The 18,189-nt window shown below is 36.6% G+C and overlaps 3 protein-coding genes across 3 annotated transcripts; all 3 read right to left on the bottom strand.

Annotated features, from left to right (window-relative positions):
* Positions 1-53: 53 nt before the first annotated feature.
* Positions 54-7,932, bottom strand: oxa1l (OXA1L mitochondrial inner membrane protein). The gene is made up of 11 exons (XM_042512084.2): positions 7,771-7,932; positions 6,614-6,748; positions 5,568-5,672; positions 5,160-5,469; positions 4,381-4,524; positions 4,200-4,285; positions 3,134-3,298; positions 2,806-2,910; positions 1,794-1,956; positions 1,632-1,712; positions 54-294 (listed from the first exon to the last, which is right to left on the bottom strand). Exons 1-11 carry the CDS (start codon positions 7,879-7,881, stop codon positions 173-175), a joined length of 1,527 nt encoding a protein of 508 aa, XP_042368018.2. The 5' UTR covers positions 7,882-7,932; the 3' UTR covers positions 54-172.
* A 1,421-nt stretch (positions 7,933-9,353) lies between these two features.
* LOC121962154 (uncharacterized) lies at positions 9,354-16,437 on the bottom strand. Its single transcript, XM_042512355.2, has 12 exons — positions 16,302-16,437; positions 16,119-16,220; positions 15,283-15,385; positions 15,069-15,184; positions 14,761-14,831; positions 14,550-14,675; positions 13,189-13,284; positions 12,951-13,082; positions 12,739-12,867; positions 12,601-12,638; positions 11,953-11,993; positions 9,354-11,865 (listed from the first exon to the last, which is right to left on the bottom strand). The coding sequence occupies exons 2-12, from the start codon at positions 16,171-16,173 to the stop codon at positions 9,977-9,979; spliced, it is 2,796 nt and encodes a 931-aa protein (XP_042368289.2). The 5' UTR covers positions 16,174-16,220; positions 16,302-16,437; the 3' UTR covers positions 9,354-9,976.
* A 616-nt stretch (positions 16,438-17,053) lies between these two features.
* LOC148185725 (uncharacterized) lies at positions 17,054-18,112 on the bottom strand. Its single transcript, XM_088073116.1, has 2 exons — positions 17,879-18,112; positions 17,054-17,327 (listed from the first exon to the last, which is right to left on the bottom strand). Exons 1-2 carry the CDS (start codon positions 18,021-18,023, stop codon positions 17,194-17,196), a joined length of 279 nt encoding a protein of 92 aa, XP_087929242.1. The 5' UTR covers positions 18,024-18,112; the 3' UTR covers positions 17,054-17,193.
* Positions 18,113-18,189: the final 77 nt, after the last annotated feature.

Genomic DNA, 18,189 nt, shown 5'->3' with positions numbered 1-18,189 from the left:
ATATTTTTGAGGATTAATGTGTTGTTTACTAGAAAAATCACACACCAAAGTGGTTGTTTTGGGACAGATTTTAATTAGAATAATACATAATGACGTCCTTTTCCCTCCCTGTCCTCTCTTCCATCCATAAATATTTACATAAACCATGATACTGTTCATTTTTGAGTCTGATCTATCCGATAGTGTCCTTCCACGGCCTCGCTTTGCCACTCGCTGGCTTGGCTTTCACTGATGCTGCGGCTATAGGCTCGGTCTGCTTAAGGGGATTGTGGGTAAAAGTCTGCCTCAGCGGACCTGCGGAGAGAAATGAGAAGACGTAAAAACAGTTCAGTGCACAAGCACACAGTGTCGAAACATTGAGACAATCAAATAACAGATTTTTTTATGATAAACAGGCAAAAAATGATACAAAAACATGTTTATTTGTTGCTAAACTAAAACTGTTTACTTTTCTTATCAATTTATACGTCAGATACATTCTTAAATAATTAATCATTTGGTCAAAAATATGTGAGCAACAAGTGACATCCTCAAATGTCTTTTTTTTTTTTTAATCCCAAAAATATTAGGAAAATAAAGAAAACCAGAAAAAGTTCACATTTGAGAAGCTGGAAGCAGCAAACTGATTTTAATTTTTAAAAAGTGCTGTTTCCATCCAGTTTTATTTCATTAATAAAACGCAACAAAACAATTCAAAATTAGTCTCAGATGGCTTTATAACAAACGCCACCATCTGTCTTTAGACCCTTACAGCGAATCAGGAGAAACTACCTCAAAATAAACGAAAAAATGGAAGAAACCTCAGGAGGGATCCCCCTCTAAGGAAAAAAAAATGTGCAACAGATGCCGTGCGTACAGAGCGATTACTCTGTCAAAGAGTAAGTGATTCAATGAGAAATAATCAGTTTCACTCCGAATATTAAAACAAAATTAAGTGCAACTCATAACTGGAGATGCTGTAAGAAGATTAATTTTAGAAAGTCATCCACATTTGATCTTTAATAAACTTAAATACAAAGCTTCAAACAATCATATTTGAATCTTTTATCAAAGTTTTACAGCTTTGTGGACTCAAAAAACACCTGAAAATAGTCAAAAATCTGGAGCTGTAGTCAGTGTTCACATCATAACCTGACCAAGTACAAACTGAATATTATGCAAGAAGCATTTTCTTAGGTTATGTCAGGTTTATTTTTCAGAAAATTAATTATTAATTTTCTCTACACAGCTTCAGTCTCACAATCCTTGTTAATAATCTGTTTTTTTAATCGTCTTATTACTGCAGCAACTCGCTAAGGCCACAGGGAGGCGCCCCTCTTCCATTTCTACATCAAGCCCTCACAAACTACACTGCACACACTGCAGAAAAAAAACATTATGAAACATTAGTCAAGAAAGTTTTTTAAGGTGCAGTACATACATTTTTAGAGCCACTAATCCAATAGGATGTTTTAAAATTCCAGTAACTCTGTATTAAAAGATTTTTATATATATTATGATCATTTTCTAACATTTATTCAGTCTCATGCTGATGTGATTTTTCACCAGCTCAAATTCAACTTTTGCTTCTCTGCGGCTGAAATAAAGTCAGGAATTAAAAGTGAAACTAATGAGTTTGTGGTCAGACTGACCTTTGGCGGCGAGGTCCAGATGATTTTTGATTCTTCGCTCCCTCTCTTCCAGCTGCTGGGCCAGCTGAGCGTTTTTCCAGCCTGGAAAAGAAAAAAAACAGTTAAAAACTAGACAAACAGAAATAATCAGCGTTGCACTGAGATGTACGTTTAGACACCGACCTTTCTTCATGCTTTTGAAGAAGCCGTCATTTTCGGGCAGCGCGGTGGCCGGGTGTTTGATCCTCTCGGGGATCTTCAACTTCTCTCTGACCAGAGGGTGTCTGAGCAGAGCGACTTGACCCAAAGAGAAGCAGTTGGAGGTCAGCCAGTACGTGAACACCGCCTGAGATTTGTTTGAGAAGAAAGGGAATTTAGACGTTGAATGTACAGATCTGTGAAAAAAACTCAGGCCACCTTAAAAATTGGTATTTAGCAAGGTTATAGTGATCATCCAGAAACAAATGACAAAAAAAATCACTCTGGTTTGGCTGAAATAAACCATTAATTCACCAAGTTAGATGTGATAATGTGCTGGCTTTATACACACTAAAATTACTTTTTTTATTATTATTATTATTATTATATGAAAAATCGATTATATTTGCAACCCATCTGCACAATAATCACTCACTGCATAATAGAAGTAATTGCCCACTCCCAATTAATATTTGAAATTACTGCACCTGAACTGTAATTTTACTACTTTTATTTATACTTATCTATTTTTAATTTTTTTTTATTCTTTTGTTTGTGTATTTGCATGTCAAAACAGCATTTCAGAACTGTCTATGTCCTGTTCATATGGCAGAACTGCCAATAAAGTTGACTTTGACTTTGAAAAAAAAGAGTGTAGGTTGAAAAATACCACAGTTGCCTCTCTACTTATTTTATTTTATTTTTTTGATTTATTTAAGGACACCCTGGCCCCTTTTTTCTCCCTTATTTATTTGTTCATTCAATTTTATTTTATTTATTTATCTTTTTATACCATTTCTTATCTGTTTATTTATTTATATTTCCTTTGTAGAAGATTGAAAGGTCTGTTTATTTGATTTTGTTTTTGTGTGTTCACATAAATAATAAAAAGAGAATTAAAAAAAATACCAGAGTTACCCTTCATAATGTCTTTCCTCAGTGTCAAGTCAGGTAAAAAAAAATAAAAATAAATGATTTGGGTGATTGGCAGACTGACCGTGGGGAAGTTGATGGTGAGGGGGAGGATGACGAAGGGCATGATCCTGAAGACGGTCTTCATGGCTCGCAGGTTGGGGTTGTCGACACCAGACTCTGCACCCAACTACAACAGACAAAATAAAAATGTTTGGACTATTAAGGAACAGCAGGATGACATTCAGCAGTTTAAAACGAGATTTTAACATCATAAACTCCTGTTGAACTCATCACTGAGCTGTTCTGTTGTTCTGGTCGGCACTGAAACGTTAAAATACAGATTAACAGGGTTTTACAGTCACTATGACCTTTTTTTATTTTGAGGGTGAGCTGTGTAAAAGCTGGCTGACCTCCAGAATGAAGAACATGGTTCCAGTGACGGCCAGCGGCAGGATATAAAAAGGATCTGCAGCCGTCAGGTCTGTGAACCACAGCAGGCCTCCTGTCTGCAGGCTGGGCACCGGCAGATACGCCATCTTCCTCAGAGCGATGAAGAAAGAGACAAACACTGGTGCCTGGAGGGACACACAGAGATGTGATCTGAGAAACAACTTCCAAATCTCACAACATAATTCAAAAATAATACACACGTTTTCTCTAGTTTTAAACTGGTTAAATTTTACAAAGTATATATTTTTAATTGGTCAAAATTCTTCACCTATACAAAAAATGGAGGAAATGTTTATGAGGTGCACAAAGAGAAACATGAGTGAAACATTTCTTTTTTCAATATTTTGCACATGCATAACAAATCTCATGAGGTTGCATTTATTTCATTCAATCTTGTCTTTAAAAAAAAAGGCTAATTTATAGAAACACAGACACGAACATTAATCCTGCTTATGTAAATTAGATTTTGAAAACTTGAGATGTATGACAATGTTAAAGCTGAAAACAAAGAGCCGATATGATGCCGCGCTGCAATATCAAAAAGAAAACAGCACATTTGTGCTGCCTGGGGCTGATTTTTATTGTTTACGATGAAAGAACGGGGTTTTGCTCGCTGCTTTTGTATTGTTGAGTGTTGCAATTTTTTGCAAAAGCGCCCTGAACACCTGGAGATAAAAATCTTCTGTTCAGAGCAGGAAGTGCCTGAACTGAGAGATAAGCTTTCTGCGGTGGTGATGACGACAAGTAGTAGAGTGTTAAACTAACATTAGCTCACTTTCATCGTCGCAAAATACATCTAAAAACTTCAGATTGTCCCTTTTCTAAGCAGATTTCAAGTTTCAGGTCTGTGAGTTTACTTTCAAAGTACAATAGGGATTAAGCTTAAGATAGGTCTACTCAGCGGTTGTCTAGCAACAATTAAAAAAAGACGCAGCAAACTGCATGAAGCGCTCTGTTCGATCGCAGCGGAATTAAATAAAAACAGGTAGCGAGGTGAACCTCGTGTTTTGTCTCAGACAAACTCACCTGCACCAGAGGAACCAGGAAGCCTCTGAGAGGATTCACATCATGCTTCTTCTGGAACAAGTTCAGGTCGGTGTAGGCTTTGGCAACTGTAACATGCAAACAAGACAAGCACACACACATAAACATCTAAAAAAAGAACTGAAAGATAAATGCAATAAAAAAATGAGGGAAGAAATTTTACATTCAAATTTGTTTCCACTCTGTTTGGCCTCGTTCATCCTGGTGGTGAGTTTGGTCATCTCGGGCAGAACATTGTTCAGCTTGACGGCCTCCCTCTGGCCCTTCACTATGACCGGAAACACGGCCAAACGAGCCAAAACTGTTCCTGTGCCACAGCGAGGGGTTAACAGAAGCAGGAGAGGAGGATGAGAAAGGACTCAGGAAATACAGCATACATGAAATGCTTTAAATAAGACTCCACTCAATTCTTCTGAGCCAAAATAATATTTCTATGATTCACAACGTATAACAAAAACAGAGCAGTATAGTGCTTTACTCCAAATGTTCAATATATTATTACAGGACACGAAGCTTTAGAGCTCCCAAATTCGGGGAGTGACATCTGACAGTTCAGTTGGCTTGTAAGTTAATTTATTTCATGTATTTTTTTGAGCCAAAGAGAAAACGTGTCATATTATTATATCAATGCTGTTATCCATGCATCTTTGGGTTGTGCAAAAAACAAGAAATTAGAGGACGTCATCTTGGTATTTGGGAAACACTGATGATTTTTTGTTTTGTTTTTTTTCCCTTATTTTTTCTTTATTGTAATTATTCTCAATTAATTTAATTATTTTTTGCCTTTTTTTTGGTATGTTACTAATAAAATAATAAATAAAACAATGAAAAGAAAGTGTTGTTAAATTCAAAAATCAATGAAATCTACTTAAAAATAAATAAATATAATGATCTTAATTGCAGCTCAGTTTGACATATTGATTTATATTTTGTGCTGCTTACCTACTACAATGGCCCCCCACCAGGGCAAACCCAGATCCACGTGCATGAACTCTAACAAGTTCTGGATCAGGCCCACTGGTGTGTGGCCGGCCAGTCCCAGCTCTGCCAAACTGGTCTCTGTGGTCGCAGCCTGCAGGACCTCCACTGCAGTCGGTGCAGCGTCAGACACCTGCTCGATGACTGGCTGTGTTAAAACAGGAGCAGGGTCCACGGATAAAAGCTCAGGGGAGGAATTCAAGACTGGAGGAGGAGGAGGAGGAGGAGAGATGTCGAGTACTGGTGCCGCCGCCGAAACTGTTTCAACTGGTATCTGAAATAAATAAATGAAATTTGAATCACATTATTTAAGTAAGACGGTAACTAAAAGTCTCAGATAGATGATTTAAAGTCTGACGTCGTCTCAGTCACCTGTTCAGTGATTGGTTGTGTGATGATGGGGGCGGGGTCAGCGGGCAGAGAGACGGAGGAGGACTCCAGCACTGGAGCTGCCGCGCCTCCATCCTCAGGTGGGATCTGACAACATCAGCAACAACAACAGCTGTTCAGTTTGACTTTGATATTTCAGCATTCAGGCATCAAAAAATGTCAACATGACTCAATTCACTCGGACAGATTTTAATATTTTCCTTCTTCAGACTATAAAACTAAATGAAGGTAAAACTGAAAGTAAAAAAACCCAAAACATATATTTTCAAGGCAAAACAAAAAGTCTGGATAAAAACAGATTTCAAATGTCAAAAATAACTCCATAATATAACTCCTCTGTGTTTTAAACAGATACTTACTACTAATCGTATTCGGGGTCTACAGATTTATCGGCCTGGGCGATTATCGGGGCCGATATTTGACATTGTGCAGATTATCTGTACCTATGTTTTATTTTAGTGATTGCTGATCACATTAATTAATTTGAAAGTACAAAGAAAGTGTCAGCATGGGAGGAACTTTTACTTTGTAAAGCTATTTTTATTTATTCTTTTTTAATTACATTTTTCACTTGACTCCAAAAAAAAAAATGCTGTATATGTTGAAAGTTTCAGTTTGGATTTAACATTTGCTAAAGGCATTTAAACAAAGTTTTGTGTTGGAGTTTGTTATCTTACAAATTCAAAATATTGACAGAGAGATTTTCGTTTTTATTGTAAATGCGAATCAGTTCAAAATATTAGTTATCTGTCTCATTAACTACTAATAATCGATATCAAACAAAATTGGTCGACCCCTAAATCATATCATCAACATTTCGCTACTGATGAATAAAGAAACAGAAACAGGTAAAATTCTCCAGCAAACTAAAAACTGCAAAGGTTTTATTTAATATCGCAATAAATATTCAGCTCAAAAGGTTAAAAAAACTAAAAGGATACTCTCTCTCCTTTAGATTTCTAATTTCAGAGGAGCCATTCACTGACAGCAGCTTTGCCATCAGACTGATCACCTGTACGCCATCTCACCTGTGAGCTGTTGTGTCTGACGGCCACGGCGTTCACCCACAGGAACTTCCCCTGATGCCTGCGGCCCAGCAGAGTCCTCGCAGCAGGACCACGACATTCAAACACTGTGTGGAGACCGGACCTCTGGAGCGACCGCTGTTCGTGAGCCAGAGGGACAGAGTGTCAGCTATGAACACACGTTACACAAACTTTGTCTTTTAAATGCGATTTTAAATTTTTTCTTCATGTAAATGAGCTATAAAAAAAGAGAGAGAGAGACAGAATCAACACATAACTATCATACAACAAGGAAAAAAACATGGGGAAACTATATATAGATTTAGCATATATTTATACATTTATTATTACAAATGTTACACAGACTTTGTCTTTTAAATGCAATTTTAATTTTTTTTCTTAAAATAAATTAGAGAGGCAGAATCAACACAAAACTATCAGATGACAATGGAAAACTATGTCGATATTTATCAGATATTTATACATTTATTATTAGTAGTATTTTTTTAAAACTAATTTCAGGAATTTTCTATTTAACTTTTTACTAATTTATTACTATTTTGTGGGCCAATTTTTGTTACTGTTTTAGGAAGAAAAAAACATTTTTTGCTATTTGTGTCAATTTTGGTTAACGTTTTTTTGGAGGAAAATAAGCCAGTTAGCTCTGGTTTCAAGGGGTTAAGTTGAACTTTCAGGACTCAACAGCTGAGTTTGGACTCACAAGCTCAGCTCGTTTAGTTTTAACCCTTAAACCACAGCTAAAATACTGGTAAAGTAACAGCCCCGGTGTCTTTCCATAAGAAGATATGTTGTTGTTATTTGTTGACAAAGCTAACAGCTGCTAGCTGGTGAAGTACCACAGATGTACATTTCAATAACGTCAATAAACTCATGATTTAAACGCGTTTCAGCGCTTATAGCTTCACTATATACACTGTTATATATTAGAGACGTGGTGATGAATATGTTATATTGAATATCAGAGGACTGTGTCTTCACTGGACAGGTTGTCTCTGTCAAAGTCAAACAGAAGACATGCACTCTGCAGCGCAGCGAGGATGCTAACCGGCTAGCTGGTTAGCCGCGAAAAGACGCTGTTTGTGTCCTTGTTTAAGAAGCAGACACAAAAACACAGATGTCAAACTGTGAAGGAGACCTACGTGGGTCCAAATGTCTGAGAGGGGACGGCTGCCTCGGCTCGGTTTTCCAGTCTGTCTCAGGAAACATCTTGCTAAGCATCCCGGAGTCACCCCACTCCTGATGGCAGCCATGCTGGAGAATAATGTCTGCTACGGAAACAGAGAAGGGTCAATCCTCCCGACTAGCCGTTTGCCACATGTTTGGATTTTGCGTTTGTTTAAACAGTGTCATTTTGTTCAAACACAAGACACTTTCAGTTATAATGCATTTTGTATTCATCAGTGATATTTCTTTAAATTCACAATTTATACAGTTTTAAAATGTTTTTAGCCTATATTTTATGATTTTTATGATATCTGTTGTTAGGGACTTTTTTTTATTTATCAGAGGAGAGTGGGTGATTACTTTTTATATTTATTGTATTAGTATTTATTACTAACAAGAACAAGAGCTAAGGGACTGTTATTTATTAATCTGGGTGGGGGTTGTGACTTTGTTTTTTATGGTCTTGTCATGCATGCTGGTGAGTAACATTTCTAATTCTTTATCAGCTAGACATTATCAGCAAGTGGTTATGATAAAATATCAAATTTCAGGCACAGACATTTTATTTATTTATTTATTATTTTTTACCAAAGTTTACCTCACAAGGATACATTTAGGGATTGTCTGAATGATTTAAAAGATTTTAAGAGAAACAATGCCATGACACTGATTTTTTTATGAGGTAAAAAATTAAATGACAAAAAATAAAATAAATAAATAAATAAAAATATAGGTCACAGGTGGACAAGAGGTGGAGGTCTTCCTCTAATAAAGGTAAAATAGTTTTTAAAAATTGCAATAAATAAATTAATAATAAATAAAATTACATTTGACCCCAGGAGTTCATAGCTTCAGAAGCACCATTAAAAATAACATTTAATTAGATGCAACTTAGATGGAAAACCAAACTAGTCTGTCCAGATGTCACATGAATTCCTGTAAATGTGTGTCAGACTGAAAGTGAAAATCAAATCTCAGCCACATATGATGGACTACTATCTTTGTATTTATTCCTCCTAACTGGGTGGAGGCTTGCTGCCTCAACTGTGAAATATTATCAGTATCTCTTTGACTCACAGGAGTGAAAGATTTATTTCCTGTTACAAAATGTTCTGTCAAACTAGGCCGAAATGATATGAACTCAGGTGAGGTTAAACCAGAATAAACCTGAACACGGTGTCACAGAACTGAGTTGTCAATACCAGACTCTGCGGTCAAGAGAAACTAATAAAGTAACATTTAAATGTCCATAGAATGACACGAGAACAACATATTTTCACTATTTTCTTGTAACTTTCTGTTGTTGTGGTTGTTGTTTTGATTCTGTGCTCTGCGCATGAAATCTGTTGCATGTGTGTCCATAAAAGAGACCCCTCCTCTGTTGTTTTTTCTCGAGTTTAATCCTTTTTATTCCCCCCAATTAAAGCAGAATTTTTTTTTTTTTTGTAAACTTGAAAGTTGTCTCAGTGTTTTATGGCATGACAATCCTCCATAGGACAATGTCAGGTCTCCTCTGCCATCATAACCCATGACTTAAAAGAAAAAAGAAGACTGCGCGTTAAAGGACATATTTAAGTATTTTTATTGACATACATTTTCTTTTTTTAGTTTGGTACACTGTGAAAAGCACAAAATTTAATACATCAGACATTAATCGAAGCACCTATCGGTAAAATAAGAAAACACATTTAGAAGTAGAATTAAAATATAGAAATAAAGACTTACATTTTGAAATTATTTATTCACACAATTTCTCATCTGAAAATAAGTATCACATTCGGTGCCATCTTTTTATATCTCTTAACAATTTCACACAAAAAAAATTCAAACAAAATGTTTAAGATGAATACATTTCTTTAGCTGCATGAAAAATGTATCATTCAGTCTGCAAATAATCAACAGAATATAAATGTTATCTTGTTATTCCTCGACTTGACATTGAAAAACATTTAAAGTGAATTTCCACTGCGTTGCTTTCTATATATACAGGCTGACGCAAATAATCAAAACTTGTAATCTTGTAATGAGAGCTTCTCTCTCATTATACCGTTTACTTTTGCTGCTGTTCACACAAAAACAATCTTAAAAAGACGAAGCGATGAATTTTACATTCCCAAAAACATAAGAAAAAAAAGGCATCTGTTATATAGACTGAACAAGCAACAAAGTGTGTATTTTGTCTTAATCTGACTCTAAAGTCTGGTCTGCGTTTTTCCGGCTTTTAAAAGAAAAACAGCCGATAGTTTTTTTCTTTTTGTTTTTTTCTTTTCTGTTTTGCTTTCGACGGGTAATAAACTGCCACCATCGTTTTGGGCTCTTCTCATGTTTACCACTTTTGTCCTCTGCATGGTTTATTTCAGCTGCTTCTTCTGTTTCAGAGACTTTTGTCTTCTTTTTTGGAAGTGAAATAATTTGTGTCTCGCGCTCTCTTTTGGTTTGGCGTCGCTGTGGCTCTTGCAAAGGGGACTCATTCAGATTTAAATTGCGAACCCCTGTTACCAAAGTCTCCTGCTGTATGGTTTCCTCTAGAATTTTTATTTCTATCTTTCTCTGACCGCGTCCTTCAATACTACGAGTTTCTTTAATTTCTGTATTTACATGTGTTTTTGGCGTCTTTAAACCATGTCTTCCTTGCGCTGTATTATCAGTGTGTCTTTCTGTTGTTGTCTCCTGTCTCACCTCGTCTCCCTCGCTCTCTGTCCTGCCTCTGCTTTCTGGCAGTTCTTGCCGTCGAAAAGAAGAGCCTGCTTTGCTTTGAGGATGTTTATTATCTCCTTTGCTTTGCTTCTTTTCGTCTTGTTTGTCTGCACTAATCATGTCTTTATGTGTTGAATGTGTAACACTGATTTCCTGCTGTGGTCTGCTCTGTTTCACATCATCGAATCCTCTCTTGTCCTCTACATCTGCACTTAAGTTAGGATTTCTCACCGATGTTTCTTTCCTTTGTGCATCATCTCTCATTTGTTCCTTGTCCTCCTTAACGTCCCTCTTATCCTCTCTAGGTTGCTCGTGTCTTTTATAGTTGCCTGTGCTCCCCTGCTCACACCTCTGATCAACTTTAGACACTTTCTGCTCAGCCTCACCAACTCTTCCCCTGACCTGAAACTCAGGATTGCAGAGGTCATATTTTGTCAGGAGCTTTCGGCTCCCTGACGTGATCCCCCTTTCACGAGCTCCACTTTCCCCTTCTTTGTCTACCTTCACATGGAGCTCCGTCTTCAACCCATCTCCCTCTCTGTCCACATGAACAGTTTTAAGGCAATAATGTTCAGTTTTCTGTGCATCCCCATGATCTCCATGCATGTTCTGTCTAAAATCATTAAATCTGTAATCTACATGCTGCTCTGCATCCCTGTCAAGGTGTTTTGCTGAAGCTTCCTCTGTCCTCTCTGACTGTTTGTCACCTTCCATCTTTCCACCCTCGTCTCTGTTTACATCCACTCTTTCCTCATCTTCCTGCATGTCAACACAAACATGAGGATGAGCATATCTTGCATGTTTGTTGCTTACTTCCCATTTAGGACTCTGATCACTATACTGATTATACATGTCATGTCCCTCCTGCCGTCTCCTTTTTTGTCTATCATTTTGTCCTACAGTGTCATTGTCCTGATCGTTGACACCCTCAAGTTGAGTTTCTCTCTTTTCTGGCTGATCATCCGACTCAGCATTTCCTTTCATGTCCTCCTCATCATCATCACCTCTCTGTTTTTCGACCTGAGCATCCTGAGGATGATAATATGAGTCATTTCTTTCCTCATCACCCTCCTGATGATTTTTTGATAAGATCTGACTGACATTAACTCCCTGATCCTCGACATTATGGTCTGATGGCAGCCCCATTTCTCCAGAACGAGTTCTAATGTCTTTATCTCCTGTTTCTTCATTTGTGTTGATGGAAGCAGCCGCTGCATGTTCATTACTCACTTCATCTACCCACTCAGCCTCCTTTGGCTCTCTCCTCTTTTCACCATCCTGATTCTGGTCATAGACATCACTGTCGGCAGGTGGGAAGCCTGCAGGAGTTGACATCTCCCCAAATTCTTGAGGACAAGTGTTGGCAGCGTGCACTGGAAAATAGGTGTAAAATCAATGCAAAGTACCAAACAATTTAAAGCAGCCATAAGTGAACATAGTAAACATGTTTGCCATCTTACTTTTCTTTTTTCTGTAGAAGAGAAGATAAGCGTCGTGGAGTCTATGAGAGAAATGTGCAAAAGAGAATGAGGTAATTTTCAAATATTGTAAAATGCCTGTATTTCACACAGAGGCTTTCTGTTGTACATCCTCACATACATGCATATGCAGGTATGCATGCATGTGCACACACAAAAAATAATAATAACTTCATTTATTCACAGTACTTTGAAAAACAAAAGACAGAGGTGATAATGACAGATGATAATGGGAAAAAGAGATAGAAACAATTAAAAAATAAAAATAACAGTAACAACCCATATCAACAAGAGTGAATGCAAATCAAAGAATACAAGCAGTAAACATGGAAATAATCCTAAAAATAACATTAGAATAAGAGAATAAAAAATAAATTAAGAGACAAATTAAAATGGATCAATTAAAATGGACGACGGGGTTAAAAAGGGTTACTTCTTGTATTTTTTTTCTTTTACCTGCAAATACTGTAAATCATCATCTTTTTTAATTAATTAATTTTAATTAATCAATTATTTCAAGTAATTCAAATATGCTTATATGGTATATTCAAGCAAATTAATTTAAAACTTAATAAAAAATAACCGCAAAAAAATGTTTGGTGCCAATAAAAAGGAGTGCCTAAAACTTACTTTTCAAAGTTGTCGACCTGGAATGGCTGATAATGAAGCTGTGGATGAAACGAATAACCAAACATAATGTGATTATTCAGTTTTTTCACCGTAATATTTCAGTTTTAACAGCACAGGAGTTAAAGAGATCAGTCTTACCAATGTGACCATGGTATCATTGAAGTTATACCATTTGTCATCATCCTGAGATTTGATTGTTGCCGTGTAATGTCCACCTCTAAGACTGCCAAAATGTTCAATGACCGCATACAGCTCATATGTCTGACCCTAATAATAGAAAACATGACAGATATTATTATTGGTAATGAAAAAGAAATGTGTCATAATATTAAAATATACTGGATACAAACCTCTGGTATCTGTAGGACGTAGGGAACATCCACAGTGCAGCTGATTTTGACATGAGTCATGTAATCGTAGTTAAAGTCAAACCTCTTCAGCAGCAGCATCAGGACGTCTGGGTGATGCTTTATTACACATTTCTGAAATAAAAACACGTCGCCAACATGTATTATAATGTTTTCATAATGTACACTTACTATCAGAGTTAACGCACATAAATCAGAAATATGTTTTGTCAATACTCACAATTGTAGCATCAGATTTTGCATCACACTCGTCACAGTACATCTGGTTTTCGCCGCTGAAATCCGAATCTCTGAAAAACTCCGCAATACCATTCACCTTAAAAAAACACACTCGTGTCATTTTTGCATCTTAAATTAGCTCAGTGAAAGACGTCCTGCAAACCAACCACTATAATAAATGTTGTTTTTGTACATTTCTGCAAACTACTTGTATATTACATTTCTAAATTTTATACATAGCAGGTATGTTAAAACTTTCCATTTCTTTACGTTTCAGCTTTTTAAATTTTATGTTGTGACAATGCTATAGTTTGGTTTAGGCAACAGAAAAAGTGTTTAGGGTTAGGAAAACATAATGTTTTGACAGAAATATCTGGTTTGGTCACTGCAAAAACAAAACAGGACAGGATGCATATATATATTTTTTTTAAATCTTGCTCTGGTTGCCACAAACATGGCTGGAAAATCATAGCTGAAAAGGTCCCGAAATTCGAGTCATTTCATTCTTGAGTCAAAGTGGACTTTGGTGCCAAATTAAAATAAAAATCCCTTAAGATGTTCTTGAGATGTTTTAAGACCCTTGACCACCAACATTTTACCCTGAGATACTGTGTGTGCAAGAATAAGACAGACGTGGTCAAAGTAACCTTGACCTTTTGTGTATGATTGCTAAAATCTAACTATTTCATTGGCTCGTCCAAGTGAATGTTTGTGCAAATTTGGAGACATTTCATCAAAGTGTTTTTGAGATATCATGTTTGTAGAATGAGATGAATATGCAAGGTCACGTTGACCTTGACCTTTCACCACCAAAATCTAAGTTCATTGTTGAGTTCAAGCGAAGATTTGTGCCAAATCTGAAAATAAAATCCCTCAAAGTCTTCCTGTGCCATCACATTCACAAGAATGACACAAATTTAAGTTACAGTGACCTTGGCCTTTGACCTATGACCATGAAAATCTAATCATTCCATCGTCAAGTCCAAGTGGACATTCGTGCCAAATTTGAAGAAATTCTGAGATTTTGTTGCTACAAACACAGCAGGACATGTCCCAAAATCTCATTAAAAAAAACCCTCTTATGTCGTCATAAACATGGCTGGACACATCCTGAACTCTTGCTCAAAAACCTTTGCTTCTGTAGCGATAATGTTCCGAATTTTCCTTAAAGAACACCTGCTTTTGTCATCTGTCGACAACTTTAACATATCTATGATTCGCAGAAATGTGCCAACATTTTATTCTGGTGAAGGGGGCGGTGTCCTAAAAGATCTCTGACCTACAAACTAGTCTGCGTTTAGTTCACTATATCCCCTGCCAATAAAAATATACATTATATTTAACAGGATATGAGCATCTCACCACATTGTAGTTCTCATGGTAAAAATCCACCAGTGGAAGAGGAAGAGACCAAAATGCTCCATCATCCTCTTTCTCAGTGCAACCTGCAGAACATTTGGTCCTGTGTGTCAACAGTCCGTGGAAGATCTGAAAGCACAAAAAACGGACTAGTGCCCAAGTATTTTTCATTTAATGTACAGAATCCCTTCAATATTTAAGATGTCTTCTTTACCTGAGATGCCTTAGAACTGGTCAGACCTAAAATCTTCTCAAAGTACTCTGCAGCATCTTGCTGTTCGCACACTGAAAGAAGGAAGCCAAAATTAATGTGTATTTCTTCAACAAAATAAAGGGAAAAAAATACATATTTGCTTTTGCTCAATTACTCTAAATTATTAAATATATTCTCTCCAAGTAGGGCTTAAATGATTGTCTGTTAGTATTACTACTACATAAAACCTTAATGTAAACTGATAAAATGTGGTCCTCACAGAGCCCATCTGAAGGCTCTGCTGCTCTGTGTGTTAACACATACTTTACCTCTGTTGATGCCCAGCTTTTTTGTGATTTTATAGGTGTAAGCCGTTTGTCCTTTTAAGTCATCAAATAAGGATTTAAGATGACAATCCATACAATCACGTTTTTCACAGGTGTGTCTACAAAAAGTGAACATATGGCAGGCATGAGAGATATAAAGTGCACTGCAGCCTAAATGAAATTTAAAATTCATTATATGGCATGAAGTTGGACCTACTTTTCAACAGCTTCTCTGAAGTCTTTGGTCATAAACAGCACCTGCAGCACACTGTTCAAGTAACATGTTGCGCCCTGGTTTAACAGGCCATGGTATGTATTGCCTGTGGGGAGGAGACCATTAAAGGCTTAGTTAAGATTTTTTTTAAATAAATAAATAAATAAATGATTACATTTAAAAAAAGATAATGATAAAACAAAATAATAAAAAAAAATGTACCACCTTAAAAAAAATGAATAAATAAAAAATAAAAATAAAATAAATAATATCAGCAGCCCCGCACAAGTGCCTAGGATTTTAGGACATTTCTAAGACTTGTTAGGATGTTTCTAGAATTTTAGGATATATCCATATTTTAGGATATATCCATATTTATATGGACATATTATTTATGTTAACATCCATATGTATTTTAGTAATATTTATACATTTTAACACCCATATGTATCTTTAACCAAACATTTAGTTTTTAACAATATGTATACATTGTTTACAACCATATGTATTTTTACCCATATTTATCCATGCTAAACACACTAAGAAACTTTTAATATCCTGATGTCTAAATAAAATTTATTGAGTGGGGGGCCAGTGGCTAAAATACATTTTGCCACTGGCCCCCATCCACTGCAGGACATTGCTTAGCTTCTGTGTCCAACACCAGCCTGTTTCTGCAAACTGGGAGTGTTGCCAATGATATCTACTGTTTGTAACACACTGACTATGTATTAGTATCTCATACAAACCCACTGCAAAAAATCAGAACTATACCGTTAATAATGCACAGAAATGTTATACTATTAATGACAAACCGGCCTTACAGCTGATCATCTTACCTGAAGAAGGCAATACATTGTAGACATACTGAACACCATTTTTGAGATAATTCATTTTGATTCCCTCGATGCGCTTTTATCAGTCCGCTTCCACGCTGTCAGCTGCAAAGGGGGTTTGACACTTGTTGAAAATAAATCAGTCGTTTTGGAAACGAACACAAATGCAGAAAAATGAGCGCCTACCTTCAGTTGTTTCACAGTTGAACAAGTTCTTGTCTCCGATTTTCATCGGCACACACAAACAGCATCCTTTTACTGTAAATTACTTACTTTCTCTTTCACTTATAACAAACCTGCAGGAATGCTGCATTCAAGGTATGTCGGACATATCGGTTTCATAAATAAACGTCTCATGTGACTGACAAGAAGCCCTGAGTGGCAAGTGAAAAAACTTATTTCTTGGAAGGAGGGGTTCTGTTCATGTGTGTCATTGAGTGAAAAAAACATTTTTGGGGAGAGAAAAAAATATTTTTTTGCAGGAGACAAGGATCTTTGGCGAGAATTTTTTTGGGGCGAGAAAAAAAAATTTTTTTTGGCTAGACAAATCATTTTTTGGGGGGTGAGAAAAAAACTTTTCAGGGATATTAAAGACTTCTTTGTGTTATTAAGGACTTTTGAGGATATTACAGACTTAATTATTCCACTTAATGGGATTTAAAATCAAAGTACAGTTTTAGCAGCGAATTACATTCATGGTATATTTTTTTAATCTTTTGTCGTAGACCAATAGTAACTTTGTCTGCACACTTAAGTATTTTCTTGAATAAATACACTGCTTGTTTAAGGTGTATGTTGCCCATGCATGGACGTCTCTGTTTATGCGCAGTTTTATTTTTTAAAAGTAAAGCATTTTGAACTGCTTCTCTTTGACATGGCTCTTTGCAAACACATTTGAAATGAATTGAATCAATGAAAGATGAGGTTTGAGACAGAACTTTTTTTTAATATGTATTTTTTTATTTGTACAACAGCAACAGATGGAATCAAACATGGAATCTCAAATAAAATCACAATAAAACAGCCAATACAGTGAGGCCTGTGGCATGCAAACAGCAGCAGGGGGAGATGGTCTCTGTCACACGGATTGTCCTCCAGGAACCTTTAACACAATCATGATGAGAGACATGTGCTGGACTCCATATTCAGACAGTTTCTTGGAGTCGTCATCCAGGCTCTTGTCTGTGAAGATCAGCCGCACAGCCCCGTCTCCTTCACACACACACACACACACAAAGAAAGAGAGAGAAAACACACATAAACACACAGAGAAAAACAGAAATTAACAGATTAATAATAGTCATTTAAACCCAAAGAGACAAAGCCCGTCACTATGTAAGTTTAATTTAAGGTCAAGTTCAAATAGGCCCATCCTTTTTCAGCTTTGCATGCAAATATTTTTTGTTTCTCTTTTTTGGACATTCCACAAAATTGAAACATAAGAAAAATGGAGGAGTTAATAGGGAGAGCAGTTGATTAAAAAAAGGTGAAAAGTCTAAACCACATTCTCTACTGTAAACTGTCACTGCCACAATAACGAACAATCCCTGAGTCTTTGCTCTTGTTAAAAATGGAAAAAAGTAAAAGATAATAATCACAACAACAATAATAAGTTTCATTGTGTGTGTGTGTGCGTGTGTGTGTAAGTGCTAATTTCGGCACTGGCTGGTAATCAGCTCCTTCTCAACTGACTGTACACTTGAACGTGGTTATGAAAACAAAAATCTTTTCCAGGTGGCATCAAGTTAAATAAAACCTCTTACCTTTTGTCTCGGGAAGCTTCTCTGCTATCTTTTCCCTCAGCTGCAGCACCGTTATGCTCTTCATCTGCTCCTCCGTGTTGCACAGGTCGATGGTCACCTTCTGCCCCTTTACACCGTGCACAATGACCTGGTAGATTTTTCCCATTTCTGTGCTGTTTTTGTGAATACGAGTCACTGTGCTGCTTTCGGTTGTGCTGCTGAGAGGTAAATGCCACTTCAGGATGTTGTTTTGGCAGATCACAGGGCTCTGACGCGGGAGGGGACACACTTTCACTTTCGTCTTTATGTTATTGTCATTGTCATTATCTGCA

The sequence above is a fragment of the Plectropomus leopardus genome, chromosome 23 (assembly GCF_026936395.1).
Source record: "Plectropomus leopardus strain MGB_pleo_1.0 chromosome 23, ASM2693639v1, whole genome shotgun sequence".
Lineage (NCBI taxonomy): Eukaryota > Metazoa > Chordata > Actinopteri > Perciformes > Serranidae > Plectropomus > Plectropomus leopardus.
Note: the sequence above shows the minus strand (reverse complement) of the source record. Positions and strands in the feature narration are given on the sequence as shown.